General features: G+C 40.4%; 1 protein-coding gene across 2 annotated transcripts; it reads right to left on the reverse strand.

Moving 5' to 3' along the window:
* Window positions 1-243: 243 nt before the first annotated feature.
* On the reverse strand, window positions 244-16405 carry LOC108700017 (serine/threonine-protein phosphatase 6 catalytic subunit). Of its 2 annotated transcripts, none has more exons than XM_018232851.2 (8): window positions 16140-16405; window positions 13837-13954; window positions 9922-10017; window positions 8897-8962; window positions 5994-6135; window positions 4681-4760; window positions 3722-3931; window positions 244-3401 (listed from the first exon to the last, which is right to left on the reverse strand). In XM_018232851.2, the coding sequence occupies exons 2-8, from the start codon at window positions 13909-13911 to the stop codon at window positions 3153-3155; spliced, it is 918 nt and encodes a 305-aa protein (XP_018088340.1). In that variant the 5' UTR covers window positions 13912-13954; window positions 16140-16405; the 3' UTR covers window positions 244-3152. The 2 variants fall into 2 exon arrangements, with proteins under 2 accessions (XP_018088340.1, XP_018088341.1); XM_018232852.2 differs by lacking the exon at window positions 16140-16405 and adding an exon at window positions 14618-14714.
* Window positions 16406-17581: the final 1176 nt, after the last annotated feature.

The raw sequence follows: 17581 nt of genomic DNA on the forward strand, positions 1-17581 counted from the left end.
TCTTGGCTTTAAAAAAAAAAAAGGTAACAGAAATGGTGGTGCAGAATGACATCTATATTTATAAGGCTATTCCTTTAATTCGGGAGATTTAATTACATGAGCTACAACTTTACCCATTTGATGTGTTTCTTTACTCAAGAAGACAAACCTCCAAGATCTTAACTCTCGAATAAAGGAAAAAAACATGATTGATGACTTAATCACAACATTTAAACATGAAAAAAAAAAAAAAAAAGACATGCATTATTAAAAACTAACTTTATTTATATTATAGTTAACTTCTATGTGAATCAATATACTTTATAACAGGAGTTTTTTTTCTTTAAGTACAGGAACATTTGGATGGGGAAAAAACCCACAAAGATTGGTACAATTATATCAATATACATGTTCAAAAGCAGCATTTTTTTTACGAATTCTCTAGTAATAAAAATACCCCAAAAGATGCAGCCTTTGTCAAAAGCTTTATTTTCTCATTTACAGATCTGCTTTAAAACAAATGGTGGATGAAAAGGTAATAAAGTTTTTTTTTTTTTTTTCTAACACGCACAACACAAGGCATTTACAAATAAATCTTTGATAGCTTTGCTGCTAAAATCTTTTTGTCCTTACAAAGAAAATTTAAAATACAAATATTGGATAAAGAGAGCGGAAAATGATGGGGGGCATTGCAGAGCTGAACGCCCCCCCTATTTAATTTATTAGACCAGCTTGGCAATAACAGTAAATGAAAGCAATATTTACAGCATAGGAAAGGGGTGTGTAAAAAAATTCAGCTGTGCAACTTCCACTATCCACAAAGGGTAGTGGGAAGTGTCTACTCGCCTTAATGTTAATAAAGGCTTCACTCTAAACTGTTCCTTGTGGAGCCAGAAAGGCCAGCACTGCTGTGATGGGCAGCAGAACACTATTATGGTGCAAAATAAAATTCTGTCCCCCAGAAAAAGGAGCATACAGCCACCACACGTATAAACACAATTTTGCTTGTACTTTGTGATAGAGAGTTAGTATTCCCAGATTTTAAGTCTCTAGTCACGTGGTTCGCCAGTCACATTGCCTTTAGGAGCCAGGTTAAACCTCTCAGGATTTCTTAAAGGTATGGCAAATGACTATATTAAAATCAGAGCAAAAATGGCATTGCGAAAAAGTAACAGATCAATTACGTGCATCAATAAACTAATGAGGACTTCTGGTTATATTACAGCATACACGTAAGGTTAATGACAAGTTTTCCAATTCTTGTGCCTACACAACAGAAGTTAGCTTCCCTATTCGGCACTACCCAAACAATTATGTTGCCTCGAATATAATAAAAATGTGCATGTTCTGATGTTTAACCACAATGGAAATGCATCTTTTCTTTACACTGCCAACTCTTTACCATTGAAAGGATCATATGTCCTGCAAATTATATCCTTATAAACGGTGCTTAGTGAAGTCATCAGTTATAATCTGAGTTAAGTGGTGTAATTTCTGCCACATGACTCCTGAAATTCATGTATTATAATAAATAAAGTACCCCTGTTGCAAAATATGAGGATATATGGTCATGGAACTCCTTGGTAACTTACAATATCCATATATTTTATAATATGGGGTACTTTATTAACTATATATATATATATATATATATATATATATATATATATATATATATATATATATATACACACACACATATATATATCTCATATAGTTGTTAGCCAATAATAAACTACTTATTGATATTTCATGAAGGGAAATAATCTTTTTGTAAACTGTGCAATTACTTTTTTATATATTTGGAGTGTCTGGGGTGTGTTTCTACTCTTTTACCTAATTATTAGTAAAGATGAAAGATTGGGCAGCTAGATTATTGGAGTATTCCCCTCCACCTAACACTGCTTTCTTTTCCAACATGTTGTGTAAATAGATGTCTGGTTGGTTGGGTCTCAGCGTAAGTTAAATAAAAACATTTTGTACATGTAATTATTTTATCAAGGCATAACCCCAAAAAATCATAATATAAAAAATACAGTTTTCAGTCATATTACATAAATCTGCAAGTGAGGTGATTACTTTCACCAGTAATATTATAAATGTGAAATGTCACACATCATATTTTCAATAAAGTATAAAAATGAAGATTTGGAAGCGGAGTTCTGATCTACTAAAAGGTCAACATGGAGATTTGTACATGGTAATTTTTTTCTGAGGCCTCATTGACTTGTATAGTTTGCTTTCATTTCAAAGAGATACCCCCATTAACATGGTGTTATCCACAGCAACCAATAACCAACTACATTTGGTCAGTGCAGCTAGACTAAGGAAAGCAGGTGCCTGGTTACTGAACTGGTGCAATGTTTGGGAAATTTTCCAGAATAATGCAGCATCAAGACAAACAATGGCACTGGGAAGTAAGGCTTAGAAAACAGAGTAATATTAACTTTACTCTATAGGCTTGATGACAGAGGAACACTTTGATTACTGTTATTTCTGGTAGTGCAAAAATGCCACTACCCCCCTCCAGATCACTTTCCCTTGACATGACTGCTGGAGGATGTACCTCATAAGCAATTACTGTCAAGAAACACAGTACTGTACAGTTTAGGGGGATTTGTGCCATTTCCCTAAAGGTATCAATGTTCAATCAATCTCATATGAACACAACATTAAAGACATGCCATACTATAACCCAAAGCTGGCCATGCACAGGTTGATAAAAGTGGACATCTTGGTCCCTACAGACTGAGCCAACATCTTATGTATCTGTGTATAGGCCCCTTCAGATCACCAGAAAAGTGGCCAGGATTTGTGTAGGTTTAGAACCATCTGCCATCCAATTTAGGCAAAGATCTACCTCACCAAACAAGTAGATGTACTTGTGTATGGCCAGTTTAAAAGATTCCCAACCCCACCTCCAGCTATGGGAAGTTGGTGCTAATTTGGGTTTTCATATTTGTTGTTAATCCCCTTTGTCAGTACAAAAAAGAGATTACCCCTTTGGGGACTGTAATGCAAGGACTGCTAAGCAAAGAAACAATAGAGATATAAACAGAATATATATTCTATAATTCGAAAGAAAAAAAGGCAATATTCAGCATTTCAGCAGCAAAGTGCTTAAAATAAAATGAAAAAAAGACCCAGCACAGTACACAAGAAGTTAATGGACTTCAGAGAAAGTACGGCGTGGTGGTTCTGGGAGGGATAACCCGCTCAGAGTCAGGAACAGCTCTAAAGAGCTTTGGCTCTCGTGTGTTCACATCCTTAAAAACCATAATAGAGGCGATGTTGCCACAACGGTAGCAATAGTTGGGAGCTGACCACACAGTGACAAGCTTCTCATCAAACATGAATTTGTAGCCCTCATGTACTAACTGGTGCGCTCTGCAAATCAGCTTCAGATTGTTGATATGCACAAACTGCAAGAGGAAAATAAGCAATAGCATTAATCAAAATAATAGCTTGTATGATTTCAGTAGGAATAATGTAAGTGATCACATAGAAATTATATGGACTTTTGATTTCATGCAACTTAATATACTTTCAGACTGGATTTTCATTTGGTATTTTGCTACTGCTTTAATGGCCTACTTACCTAAACTCTTTTTTACATTTTACAAGTTACAATGCATGGTTCTTTCCATGAGGATGTATATCTAAATATTTTGCAAGTGCAATTTACCACGACCAGCTCATGCATCCAAGTTGCAAGCACTAGTCAGAAAGTAATTCTTGTTACCTCATTGGTCACCTTGGCTCCAAACAACCACCCTGCGCCTCGAGGGCTGATGGCCCAAGTATCCACATCTTCTGGGTCTGACCAAACAAGATCACAAAAAGCTCCTTTGTGTGGAATCTCTTGATTCCGTTCAATTGTCCGTATCTGGTCCAGAGTTTTTATGTCAGGGGAGAGGCCACCGTGCACACAGAGTATCTGTTCATCTATCAACTGCAAAAAAATGGAAAGCGCTAAGTATTCTAGACAAAATGTCATTCAAAAAACATAAAATGTATGGTATTGCTGCAAACTGCCCTCTTGGTAGAGTCCTGCATCGGGCCAGTTACACACAAAGTGGTCAGGTTTTGGGCAAAAAGCCGATTCCTTGACCATGCGGGCAGTCTGCCAGTTACCAAGCTGGGTACCCAACAAAGGTGTAGGCTTGATCCCTCCCTTGTGGTTCTTCCAGTTTTTTTAATTTGTTTTGTGAAGAATCAGCTCTAGAGTGACGTCACTGCCAATCAGAGGTGACGTCACTTCCGGTTTTGTGTGTTCCCCGGGTCAGAAGGTTAGTTGGTTTATTGTGGGTCGGGTAGCAGAAACATGCGGGTCAAATTGGTTTGGGATGTGGGTACGGGTCGAGAACAGGTTTCAAAAAATGGACCCACGCAGGACTCTACCTCTTGGCATCTAAACTACTATTTGTCATGACATGTTATGTACCCAAACCAATATACTACTTTAAGCACATTACAGCTTGAATTTTATGACTGTAATACACAGGGCCAAAAATTAAAACAATGGTGCCCTGCAGGTTTGCAATACTCAAGCCTTGGCCAGATCAAATTTACTTGACAGTACACAATATTAATAAAGGTGGAGCTGCACCATGCAATAAAGGGCAGAGCCACATTCTGAAACTTTCTCCAACAGGAATTTTCGCACAAACAGAGAAAATGTAAAAGATTATTGCTACTTACAGCTGCTACAGTCAGCATATCGAAAACCTTTGTGCAGTATCTCCAAGCATTGGCATTTCCATATTTTGTCTGGCACTCGTCTATGAGGAAGTGAAGGAAAAACAAAATGACAAAGTACGTGACTTAACATTAACAAATTTCATTACACTCATTCACGTGGCCTTTAAAGGGATTGTCCACCTTTTGCCAAGTCCTACCAAAGAAGTAGAACTTTGCAAAACAAATACTTTTCACAATAGACCCATTTAAAACAAATGCCTCCTTAAAATGTAATAATAAAGCTTGTGCTTACCAATCTCAGGAAACTGAGTTAGTCCCCTCTAAGAAGTCACAGAATATGGGCAATGGGAAGATAGAAATTGTGCAATAAATAAGGCTCCAGCACTTCTAAACATGCTTGTGCACTTTGTCCTTTATTCACAAAAAATTAATCCTAAAGACAGCCAATTGGATTAATCGGATGCAAATTAATAAAGGGCTGGCCCATGTGCTATAGTGCTACTCGCCCATCTCTTCATTGTGATTTTCTATTTCACTGCTGCCAATGTCTGAACTGCACCCATGGATTGAGAAAGCATTCAATTGAAAATAGCATATAAAGCAGGAATGTTTCTAAAATAGTTGTAGTAGGAAAAGTTTTTTAAATACATACACATTTTGTTATATACAGCTTAAGGACTAAGAGCTGATTATTTTTTGCATCCAAGAGGCAAATATTAATCTCACAGTTAGCCAAGTGTATAACTAGCTCTCTACTCCGGTCATACAAAGCAGTCAAGACCCATTCCTCTCCTGCCTCCAATCAGCCACCTCAGTAACAATGTTTGCACAACATTAAACTTAACAAATAGGGCGGAGTGCTTTATTCACAGCAGCGCTACCAATGACCTCCATTGAAATGCAAGTGTCTCATTGTAGGAGGGTCTCTCTGTGTTTATGTAAAGCAAACTCACATAAGTAGTGAAAACAGGAATTAATGTAGGAATGCATTTGACATAAGCAGATCCCCAGCAAAATAAGGATAATTAATAGATTATGCAGTAATACCGTCTTATGGTTATACATCTATATGGAGATTTGACTTTAAAAGAAGTGCTAATAGTTTTCTGATCAATAATTGCTCACATTTCTGCCTCTCAGGATAAGCTTTCCATTACGTTGAAGAGTGATTTATCGTTCAAAACCTTGTCTAGACCGCTGTTCTTTATGGTTTCAAAAAAAGCATCTTATAAAAAGTCAGGCATTAGAAAGCTTGTTTTTTTTTTTTTACATATCTTGAATTGGCTTTTATGGATGTGGACAACAGTGCTCACCGTAGAATCCATACACCTGTGTGATCTGTCTGCTTTCATGGTTCCCTCGCAGCAAGGTAATACGGTCAGGCCATTTGGCTTTCAGGGCAAGAAGGAAGGTGAATGTCTCAAGACTGTAATATCCTCTATCAACAAAGTCACCCTACAAAAGTAAAGAGTGCAAAATAAATAAAGAAATGTATTATTCAATGAACAGGCACTTTATTAAAAATAGTGCTTTACCAGTGTTACCACCTTGTTAAGAAACACCAGTATTGCATATGAAGCTATGTCCACAATAAGTAATACAATGGACAAGGCAAAATTATTATGGACAAGGCAAAATTTATTCAAATTTGATGCACAAATTTAAATGTGGTGCTCTCAAACAATCACTTTGAATGGAGGGATTCTTATGTTACCTACTTAGGAGTTAAATTGCCAAAAGACCCAGAAGCTATCGGTTGAATTATCAACCCCTGTTACACAAGATAATCCAAGACTACATGGCGAAAAGAACACATTTCATGGCTAGGCCACATAGTTGCAGTAAAAATGGATCTACTCCACCCCAGATCTTGTACCTATTCAGGACTCTTCAAATCTCTCTGCCCCCCATCTACCTCAAAACACTACAACGAACAATTAACAGGTTCATTTGGCAAGACAAGCAACCCAGAGTCAAGTTCCAAATTACTCAGTACCCTAGAGCATCAGGAGGTCTAGGTATCCCAAACATTAAAGCGTATCACATGGCAACAATACTGGAATCGGTCATCTGAAATGCATGCCCAACAGGACAGAAAAAATGGATTGATCTAGAGGCAGAGTATGCAGACCAACGACAGCTTACGCAATACATTTGGCTTAACAAAAAATCTAGACCCCCCCATTAACTTGCTATTACCCACCACCAGATACACCCTGCAAACATGGCACAAAATGGCTAGCAAACATAACTTTGGGATATTCCCCTCCCCGCTGCTCCCAATTTCAGCATTGCCCAAATCAAATAACTCACTGGCTACATTCACAAAATAAAGACTATAAAAAGAGTCGACACAAAACCAACATGGAATACCTATGCAAAAAATCATGGAATGGGAGACGACTTATTTCAGAGTGTTATAAGCAAATGTTAGCACAAGATCTAGATGACAAACTACCGTATATGATCAAATGGGAGCAGGATCTCCAAAAAAGTTTTACTATACAGCAATGGCAGAAAGTAGAAAGAGAAGCCCACATTAAGTTGATCTACAGGTGGCATCTAACCCCGGCTAAGCTGGCAATAATTACACCTACCGTATATACTCGAGTATAAGCCGAGTTTTTCAGCACCCAAAATCTGCTGAAAAAAAGTCTACCTCGGCGTATACTAAAGTCAGTATAAAAGTTACCTAGCTAGGTACATGGGCGTCCACAGAGGGGGCAGTGCTTTTTCCCCTGGCTGCCCCGTCCTCCCTCAGTGGCAGTGCGCCACTACCCGGTCCTGGACTGTCCGGACAGCAAATTTCGCACTTGCGCACTAGGGGTGTGCCGCACGCATGCGCACTAGCGTTGCGCTGTGCACTGACATGCATACACACATACAGGGGAACCGGAACTCCGGAGCAGCAAGGGGGCCCCGGTGCCCCCATTCCGACCCTGGGTGAGAGGGAGTCAAGGCAGGAATGAAGTTGCAATGAGTGAGGCTGCAAAAAGAAGTTAATGGGCGCTCTCAGCGGACAATTGGCCCTTGTGAGCTAACTGCCACCCACTTCTGCCTGCTGCCTATAGGGACACTGCATAGCCCCGGGGCTCTGACAGGTGAGTGGCTCCTTATTCTTAAATTACTCGGGTGCAGATGCGGGGGGCATGCCCTGCCCTGAGACCTGGGCTTTTCATGTCCTGGGCCTGCTTGGCATGTTAGGATGGGACAGTAGCACCTTAGCTTAGTGTTGCAGTTATCTTTGGCACTGTTTTTGATACCAAAAGAAAGGTGATTTAGTCACTTGTTAAAATAAAAACGTCCGACCTAGTTTTTTTGTCGCACAGTTTTATATAGCAAGTATATAGTATAGGTATGCAATGGAACAGGTTGATGTGTCATTTTTCACCCTAGGTTTATACTCAAGTCAATAAGTTTTCCCAGTTTTCGTTGGTAAAATTAGGTACCTCGGCTTATACTCTGGTCGGCTTATACTCGAGTATATAGCCAAAGAACTGCTGGAGGGGTTGTGGACAGCAGGGCACATTACTACATATGTCGTGGCACTGCCATACAATTTCACATTTTTGGCAAAACATCTTTCAAATGCTAACACAGCTACTCAAACAACATCTCCCTAAAGAACCGGAGATAGCCCTCCTACAAATCTACCCAATAAGACTAGCCAAAAGCACCAAGAAACTATTATTTCATATATTCAATTCTGCTACTACTCTCATAGCCACGTACTAGAAAACTGCTACAACACCTACTTTGCAGGAATGCATAACCCAAATAAAAATCAGAGGTAGTATGGAAAAAGGGGCAGCAAAGAGAGAGACAACAAACTAGACCTGCATCTTGGTACACCTTTATGGATACATATACCCAACCTTGATAGACTATTGAGATTATACTGACACATTGCTTTTCTTCCTTTTTTTTTTTTTTTATTATTGATGGCTGATATGTTAATTGGTTTGATGTTGGTTTTATCTGCAAATGTATACTTTGACTCATGGTATATGATCTAAAAGAGAAAATATAATACTGAATAATTGTATCTATCAATGTATGACCATTTCTCTCTTTCAATTATTGAAAATAAAACTGAAGTTTAAAAAAAAAAATAAAAGAAAATACATACTGTGCATTGTAATCAGAATTTCAGTTTAAAAACACAAGATGCTTTAAGAATCCCAAAAATAGTATAACTCCCTTCACCCACACTCACCATGAAGATGTAATTTGTGTCAGGAACTTGCCCACCAGTTCTAAAGAGCTCACATAGATCGTAAAACTAGAAAACAAGCATCAGTTGTAAGTTCATATAATCACTTGCTATTTCAACGGGAGAACGAATACTCTTAATGCATGTTGTTAACAAAATGGTTGTGACACACTGAATAGTAAAAATTAAAAAAAAGTTTCATAACGTCTTGTAATGAGGAGTGCGAAGATATCATGTTTTTAAAATACATATATAATTCTTTTTTATTTAAAAAAAAAAAAAAAAAAATAGAAAACTTCCCCTCCCATGCCTTTATAATGAGATAGAATTAACTCCCATAAAAATAGAAGGAAAAAAATAAGAGACAATGACAGTAGTCATCTTTGGAACGACCAGTTCCCTCTAATTTCTTCTTGGCTAAGTGTGCAAAAAAAAACTTCTGTGCACACATTAAATTCTTTATGCGCACCACAGTTTGTTGTGTGTGCTGACCTCAACTCTTGAGTGTGCATGCAAAAGCAGACAGCTTAAAAGGTACATTGTTGAGAGACATTCTCTGCTATAATTAAAGGACAAAAAAAACTAAAGTCACTGATGTACGCCAATCTGTTAGGCGCCCCACGCAGTAACTTTAATCGCTTACTCTTCTTAAGGAAGAGGTGTTCCTACTTCATAGAAAAAACTAAAACAAGTGTCTGAGTCAGTTTTCAGCAGAACAGGCCACTACCAAGTTTCCAGGCATCCCCTATGCTGTAGACCAGCACATGCTAAGTACAGAACTGTTTGGAAAAGTCTAAAGAGCAGGGGATGCCTGGGAAAGGATGAAAAAATAGTGGCCCATCATGCCCAGGTTTGGTAAATTTTACACTGAAGAGAAGCACTAGTCAAGGGTAAGAGGTGAGCAATTAGTTTTCCATGTACCTTGACCATATTGCTGTCAGCCACAATTGCAATCTTTAATTTTTTATCAGTTTGCCTTTAAATGAAACACACTATGCCTGGTGGCAACTTTATGAAAATTGACTTACCTGTCCATGTATATCTCCACAAACAGTTACTGGCGTAGATACAGGCTGCACATTTGATTCCTCCAGTAGCAGATCACAGACATAATCACATAGCCTCTTTAAAAATAAAAATAAAAAAAATAAAATGTTACATAACATTTTTCAAATAGCTATATCTATCAAAAAACTATACAATATGGCATCTTCGAATGGGGTGGGGTGAAAATAATATGACACATATCCACTAACCTATCTCTTAAACAATTTCTATTTAGCTTCATCAGACAATCCAAAAGGTGGCCATCGAAGTTACAATTACGATCTTTCATTTCAATACACAAATGTAGAGCTGAATAGTCATAAATACAGTTAGAAACAATAGAATATAATTCTACCTGTATCTTATGATTAAGCAAGAAAATTAGTTCTGTACGATATTATCGTGTTGTCTATGGCCACCTCCTTTAGGCCGTCTCTTATTTCCCGCAGGAGAAAAACACTGTTCTTACTTAAAAATGGCTGCACTGCAATTTTACCTTATTATTATTATTATTATCAACATGTATTTATATAGCGCCAACATATTGCGTAGCACTGTAAAGTAACTGTGATTATACAACTACATCACATGAATTACATACATAGAATATATGGAGTAACAAACATCACAATCAATACAGGTACAAAGAGGTGAGGAAGGCCCTATGCATAGGCATACAGTCTAAAGGGAAGGGAGTAATACACAAGGTGTGGGAGTGGGCAAGATCGAAGTAAGTGGGTGAGAAATGTGGTGTTGTATGTGGTGTTGCGTTTGGTAGTTAAGCAGAGTGAGGGTAGGCTTCTCGAAAGAAGTGCGTTTTCAGAGATTTTTTGAAAGCAGAAAGGTTGGGAGAAAGTCGGACAGATCGTGGGAGAGCGTTCCAGAGGAGGGGTGCAGCCCTTCCAAAGTCTTGAATGCGAGCATGTGAGGAGGTAATGAGAGAAGATTTGAGTAGCAGGTCAGTAGAGGAGCGAAGTAAGCGAGTGGGTGAGTATATAGAGATGAGTTCAGAGATGTAGGGTGGAGCAGAGTTGTGAAGTGCTTTGAAAGTCAGTGTCATTAATTTGAATTTGATTCTGAAAGGCAACGGAAGCCAGTGCAGGGATTGACAGAATGGCGAGGCAGAGGATGAGCGGTTGCTGAGGTGTATGAGTCTCGCAGCAGTGTTCATTATGGACTGGAGAGGTGACAGTCTCTGGAGGGGGAGGCCAATTAAAAGAGAGTTACAGTAGTCTAGACGCGATATGATGAGAGAGTGAATAAGAATTTTGGCAGCGTCTTGGGTGATAAATGATCGTATTTTGGATATGTTCCTTAGGTGGAAGTGACATGATTTAATAAGTGACTGGATATGAGGAGTGAATGACAGGGCAGAATCTAGGATAACCCCAAGGCACCGGGCCTGGGGAGAGGGGGTGATAGTGGAATTGTTAACTATGATGGATACTTCGGGGATGCTACTGGTGTTTCTTGGAGGAAAGAGAACCATTTCAGTTTTAGAGAGGTTTAATTTAAGGTAGCGTTGCGACATCCAGGTAGAGATAGCGGACAGGCAGGAGGAGACGCGAGTTAGGAGTTCTGGGTTGAGATCAGGAGATTAGAGATAGATTTGAGTATCGTCAGCATAGAGGTGGTAGTGGAAACCATACGAATTTATTAATTTGCCAAGGGAGGAAGTATAGAGGGAGAATAGTAATGGTCCCAGGACAGAGCCTTGAGGAACTCCAACAGAAAGAGGTAGGGGAGAAGATGATACTCCATTGTAGGAGACACTGAAGGAACGATTGGTGATGTAAGAAGAGAACCAGGACAGGGCTGTGTCACAAAAGCCAAGCGACTGGAGGGACTGGAGGAGGAGAGGGTGATCTACAGTGTCAAATGCGGCTGAGAGGTCAAGCAGTATTAGTAGTGAGAAATGATTGTTGGCTTTAGCGGTTAAAAGGTCATTAGTTAGTCGAGTCAGGGCAGTTTCCGTGGAGTGTTGTGGCTTAAAACCAGATTGTAGGGGGTCCAGCAGGTTATTGTCAGAGAGGAATGAGGTAAGTCGGTTGTAGACTAGGCGCTCAAGTAGTTTAGAGATGAAAGGTAGCAGAGAGATAGGTCGGAGGTTGTCAAGATTGGAGGGATCAAGAGAGGGTTTTTTCAGAATGGGGGTGACCTTCTAAGTTATTTACTATTATGGGTAACTTTACTGCAACAGAAATCCATGCCAAAATTTATTCTCAAGCAAGAAAGACTTGCCATAGGTGGCCCTTATAAGAATTTTCTCCTGGCACAACCAACAAAAATGTAGTGTCTTTTTGGCACGATCACCTGATTGTGGGCAATCCTGCAACAATTTAAGGTGTTCTGTGATAATGATAGCTGCAGGGCAAATAAGAAACAAAATTGAAGCTATTCCATGTTTGGACCATGTGAGGCAAATAAAGATTACCTGCATCACCATTCTTTCCTCTTTGTGGGTAATTTTTTCTTAGCGGAAGTGCATTATGCATTCATAATCTAATTATCCACTTCTCAAGGACCAAATATGTTTTAATTTCCCTGTTTAGTCCCCCAGTCTCTTATTCAAATCAACGCATGGTTGCTAGGGTAATTTATACCCTAGTAACCAGAGTCTGAAATTGCAGAATGGAGAGCTGCTGAATAAAAAGCTAAATAACTAAAAAAAAACACAAATAATAGAAAATGAAAACCAACTGCAAATCGTCTCAGAATATCACTCTCTATATCACACTAAAGATTAATTTAAAGGTGAATGGCTCCTTTAAGCTCTAATCATTGCTCTCATGCAGAGTTTTGGAGCAGAACTCAAAATTATTAAAATTTAGATTTATCATTTTAAAATAACAGACATCTTCAAAGCCCAGGATCTTAACAAATTGACTACATGAACCCTATAGTTTAGATGTCTGCCATCACTCTGAGAACAGTTCCCCACAGACAGAAAATTGGTTTCCTTTCAATCTATGGGATCAGATAAATTACATTTAGATCTGATTTTTGGAAGATCAGATGTTTTTGCACCTTTTTTTAACATTACCATTTCAAATACTAAGTATGACACGTCCTTTTAAAAATCAGTTATTGGATCTGATATTTCTAATGGGGGGCCAGTCAGCGTCCACTGAATCCACAAAGTCCATTTGCCCCACTATAGTGGACCAACCTTCTATTTAAAACATGTGTACTTTCTAGAATCAGTGGCATAACTATAAAGCAGTCGCAGAGGGGCTCAGGGGAATGGGGGGCTGTACCTCGGGGTCTTCCTCTAAAGTTACTGTGAATCGAGGGCAAGTGGAAGGGGAGCGGGTCAGGGGTGGCTGTGTATCCCTGTGTATTTTTTGGCAGGGGGGCCCAGTGGGATGTTGTTACGTCACTGGTTGTAGTACTTATAACGCACATGTACACACTTAAGAATATAAGGCCGTTTCCATAAAATATCTTTGCACATAAAACAAAGCCTGACAAAATAGATTCATTAATTTGTTCAAAAGTTATTTGCTAATGAAAGTGGTATCTGTCTGGCTCTTAATATTTTCAGACTCCTGAAACAATGTAGGAGAAGTCAGCTGATTAACAGACCTGAAGGAGAATTGGCTTCTGCTACATTGGCCATAGCAAAAGAACCCGCAAATCATAAGGCATAACATTACAACAACATTTACAAGTAACTTTGAAACAACTAAAAAAACATATAGAGGCATAATGCTAAGAAATACATGGTCTCACATTATGCAAAACCTGTTTGTGGGGAGGAGAGCCCCATTAAACGACTACTGTAGCAATCTGGGAAATTTGCATAGGGAAAAGACTATCTGCAAATCTGAAATCAGCCATCACAAATACAAAAAGCAAAAAACAGTCGGTAAAGTCTTGGCAGAATCACAACTCACCTTCAGGTCATTTTCAGGAAGATATTTACATTGCCGGGCAATCTCCACATATTTATCCAGGTCCAGCGGCGCCATTTTGAGCAGCAAAGTATCTGCTAAGATGGGACCCTAGTCAGCCCTGGGGGAGGAAATTTGTTGGTGATTACATGCATTTCCCCATTGCCAGAAATTAAAAAATCTATTAACATGTTTTATTTTCTATTTATTTTTCAGCATTGATAGCATTGTGGACGGGTTTGGCTTTAAATGATGAGGCCTGGCTGGTCAAATAAAAATGGCAACCAAAGTTTTGCCATAATACTATTTGTTTTTCTTTTGTTTCATAAAAAACTAACCAAGTTTTCTGCAAAAAGGCTGCCTTATTTAACCACCTTTTTGCTTTTGTTCATAGGAATGGGGTTGCCATAGTGCAGGCTCTGCCAAGACAATGTTTAATGTCCACAGATTTGGCACACACATAAGCCATATATACACACGGTCACATAACAACACACTTCGCTATCAGGGACGATTTTGGTCTCTGTGCCACCCTGTTCTAGCGCATTTGCACTCTCTACACTATAAGCAACACAATTCTGAGTTTTAAAAAAAAAAAGTTGTCCTAAGGGGTTGTTCACCTTACTTACTCCTGACGTCCTGACATCAGAAACTTTGCCTTTCCCTTACTGTGTGCCCCCTCCCTCCCCCAGCATTCGTATCCGATCGTTTACATGGAGTCGCTCACTGAAACAAACATACTCCCCCCTTCCTTCCTCATGACCCGTGCTCCCCCCTCACTCACAGCAGCTCCGTCCTAAACCGGAACCGTGGCAAAGCTGGTATTCTCTGACAGAGAGCTTGTTACTTCCTGATAATGTAAACAACCAATAGCAGTAGAGCATGCAAAATAACCGATAAGAATCAGACATGCGCAGTAGATTTTAAAGGAGAACTAAAGCTTAACAAAGAAGTATGGTAGAAATGTTGTACATAATGCTTTGGGCTTCTGTACCAGCCCAAGGCAACCACAGCCCTTTAGCAGGGAAGACCTGTGCCCCCTCCAAAATGCCCCAGTATCTCCCCATCTTCTTTTCTGCTGATTCACTGCACATGCTCTGTGCTGCTGTCAATTACTGAGCTTAGGGACACATAGAATATAAATGTCATAATCTAAGGCTGATTAATAATTATTAATAAAGATAATCACTACATGCATCATAGAAACCAGTGCAACTAGCATTAGAATTTAATAATCAACCCTGATTATTACATAATTATATTACAGACCAACCTCATTTTCTGCTTGATTTGCATGACCCCTAAATGTAGCTTCTCAACAGCTGCTCAGATCCCACTGAGCATGTGAGTGACCCCCTGTGACAAGTTCGAAGTCCTGCATCATTGATTAGCTGATACTTTAGGCTGCTGCAAATAAGATCAGTATATAAAATATGGCATTTTTTGCCAAATTCATTTTTAGGGTTTAGTTTTCCTTTAAAGCTCCAACTGCCAATACAGAGATTACAGAGTTTCAATGCACTGATGCATTTGTGTGTAAAATGGATCTGCGACCCCTCCCCTGGTGCCTCTACTAATTCTACCCTAGTAAGACCTGCTAACTTCAGATGTTAATTTTCTCAAAAACAATAGACATTTAAGGTGAACAACCCCTTAAAAGCTACTAGCAGTGGCAGCAGCGCCCCTGTTTGGGGGGGGGTGTATGAAGTTTACACTTTTCCTGTGGGTAAACCCCTTTGCAAATCATACAGAGTAGGACAACATAAAACAGCTGGAACTGCTAAATATTTAGTCAAATATATATTTTTATACTTATTAATCACATTTTTCACATAGGATCCTTTAGAAAGGGGTAGGCAGATGTGCCTACATCTTTGTAAAAACAAAAGGACTGCATGATATAGTAGGCTTCTTTAAAAAGCGGAAGTGGGTGAGCAACTGGGGTTTGCAAGCAGAAGGATGGTAGTTGCCAGATCCAGTTCTATTAGAGTATCCCAGCACAATGATGAATAAATGCAGCATCAGTTTCATGTAAAATACCCCCCACTACACCTAACAAGATAAATACTGTGCCAGTTACATTTATAATACATCTTAGAACTAGTAACACTATTCTACCAGCCCAGTCTATAAAATTGCAGCCATGACCAGGGCAGTTATGTATGGCACCAAAGTGGCTAATGAATGGTGCCCGGGGCTGTGGGCAGGTGCTGGGAGCAGAGGAAACCCTGGGGACTGGTTATATGGGCGGAGGGATTGGTTGAGGGCACTAAGGAAGGGCTGCTATAAAAGAGGAAGTTGCTTACCCTCCTACTCTTGCAACGTCACAGACACCGAGAGTGCTGTGCAGGCTGCAGTAAGTCTGGTCTTCCGTAATGGCGGCCGATCCCCTGGTTGCAGAGGATCGGAGAAAATCCAGAGAGAAGGCACAGGTCGAGTAGGATGGCTGCTGGGAGAACTTATTCCCCCTCCAGGCTCTGTCCCGCCCTTTCTGACACTCCCGCCTCAGCCCGTCTCCTAGTAGCTAAAAACAATAGAGCTGTGCCTGTAGTTCAAGCTGCACGGAGCAGAGCTTGGGCAGCAGTTGATGATGTCAGGGAGAGGGCGGCCCCTGTGTTGGCTCCTTCAGTCTCCTCCCCTGTTACAGCTCTCGGTAGATCCCTGACTAAACAGTAGTACAGACAGAGCAGCTGCTGCTTAAGGGTTGCCAGATTGCAAGTTTTCCAGCCAAATTGGGTTACTAAAACTTGGGTTTTAAAAATCAATCCACTGCTTCTGGCCCTTAATAACATTGGCCACTCTGCTTCCAGCCAACATCTTCAAGCCTTGTTTCTGGCCCTCAGCTCCTAGAATCCTTGCATTTGGCCCATAACATAGGCTCATAGAGTCAGCTCCCTGCATTTGGCCCTTAACAATGGCCAACTTTATTTCCAGCCCACCTCATCGGCAGCCTAGGTCTGGAATTATTTCCCTCAGCCTACAACATCAGCCCATTTTCCTTCGGCCCCATAACATTAGCCCCTTTTCTTCCGGCCCACACTATCGGCCCCTCTTTCCCTGGCCCGCAACATCACCCCTTTTTCCTCTGGCCCACACCATCGGCCTTTTTACCTCTGGCCCACACCATCGGCCCTTTTACCTCTGGCCCACACCATCGGCCCTTTTACCTCTGGCCCACACCATCGGCCCTTTTACCTCTGGCCCACACCATCTGCCCTTTTTCCTCTTGCCCACACCATTGGCTCCTTTTTTCTCCGGCCCACAACATCGGCCCCTTTTTTCTCTGGCCCACAACATCAGCCTAGTTTCCTTCGGGGGCCAGAACATCAGGCCATTTTCCTTCAGCCCCACAACATCAGCCCTTTTTCTTCTGGCTCACACCATCAGCCCTTTTTCATTTTGGCCAACACTATCGGCCCCTTTTCCTCCGGCCCACAACATCAGCCTTCTTTCCCTCTGGCCAACATTAGCCCTTTTTCCTCTGGCCCACAACATCGGCCCATTTTCACCATACTATCGGCCCTTTTTCCTCCGGCCCAAAACCCCGGCCTCTTTTCCTCCAGCCCACAAAATCGGCCCCTTTTCCTCAGACCCACATCAGCCCTCTTTCCTCTGGCCCACACCAACAGCCCTTTTTCCTCCAGCCAACACAATCGGCTCCTCTTCCTCCGGCCCACAACACTGGCCCTTTTTACTCTGGCCCACACCAATGGCCCTTTTTCCTTTGGCCCACACCAATGGCCCTTTT

Source organism: Xenopus laevis, chromosome 8S (assembly GCF_017654675.1).
Source record: "Xenopus laevis strain J_2021 chromosome 8S, Xenopus_laevis_v10.1, whole genome shotgun sequence".
Lineage (NCBI taxonomy): Eukaryota > Metazoa > Chordata > Amphibia > Anura > Pipidae > Xenopus > Xenopus laevis.

Coding starts and splice junctions, on each gene's coding strand:
- LOC108700017 (XM_018232851.2), bottom strand. CDS start 13,911: ATGGCGCCGCTGGACCTGGATAAATATGTGGAGATTGCCCGGCAATGT. Junction 10,018..13,836: donor TTCCTGAAAATGACCTGAAG/GTGAGTTGTGAT, acceptor TTATTTTTAAAG/AGGCTATGTGATTATGTCTG. Junction 4,761..5,993: donor ACAGGTGTATGGATTCTACG/GTGAGCACTGTT, acceptor ACTTCCTCATAG/ACGAGTGCCAGACAAAATAT.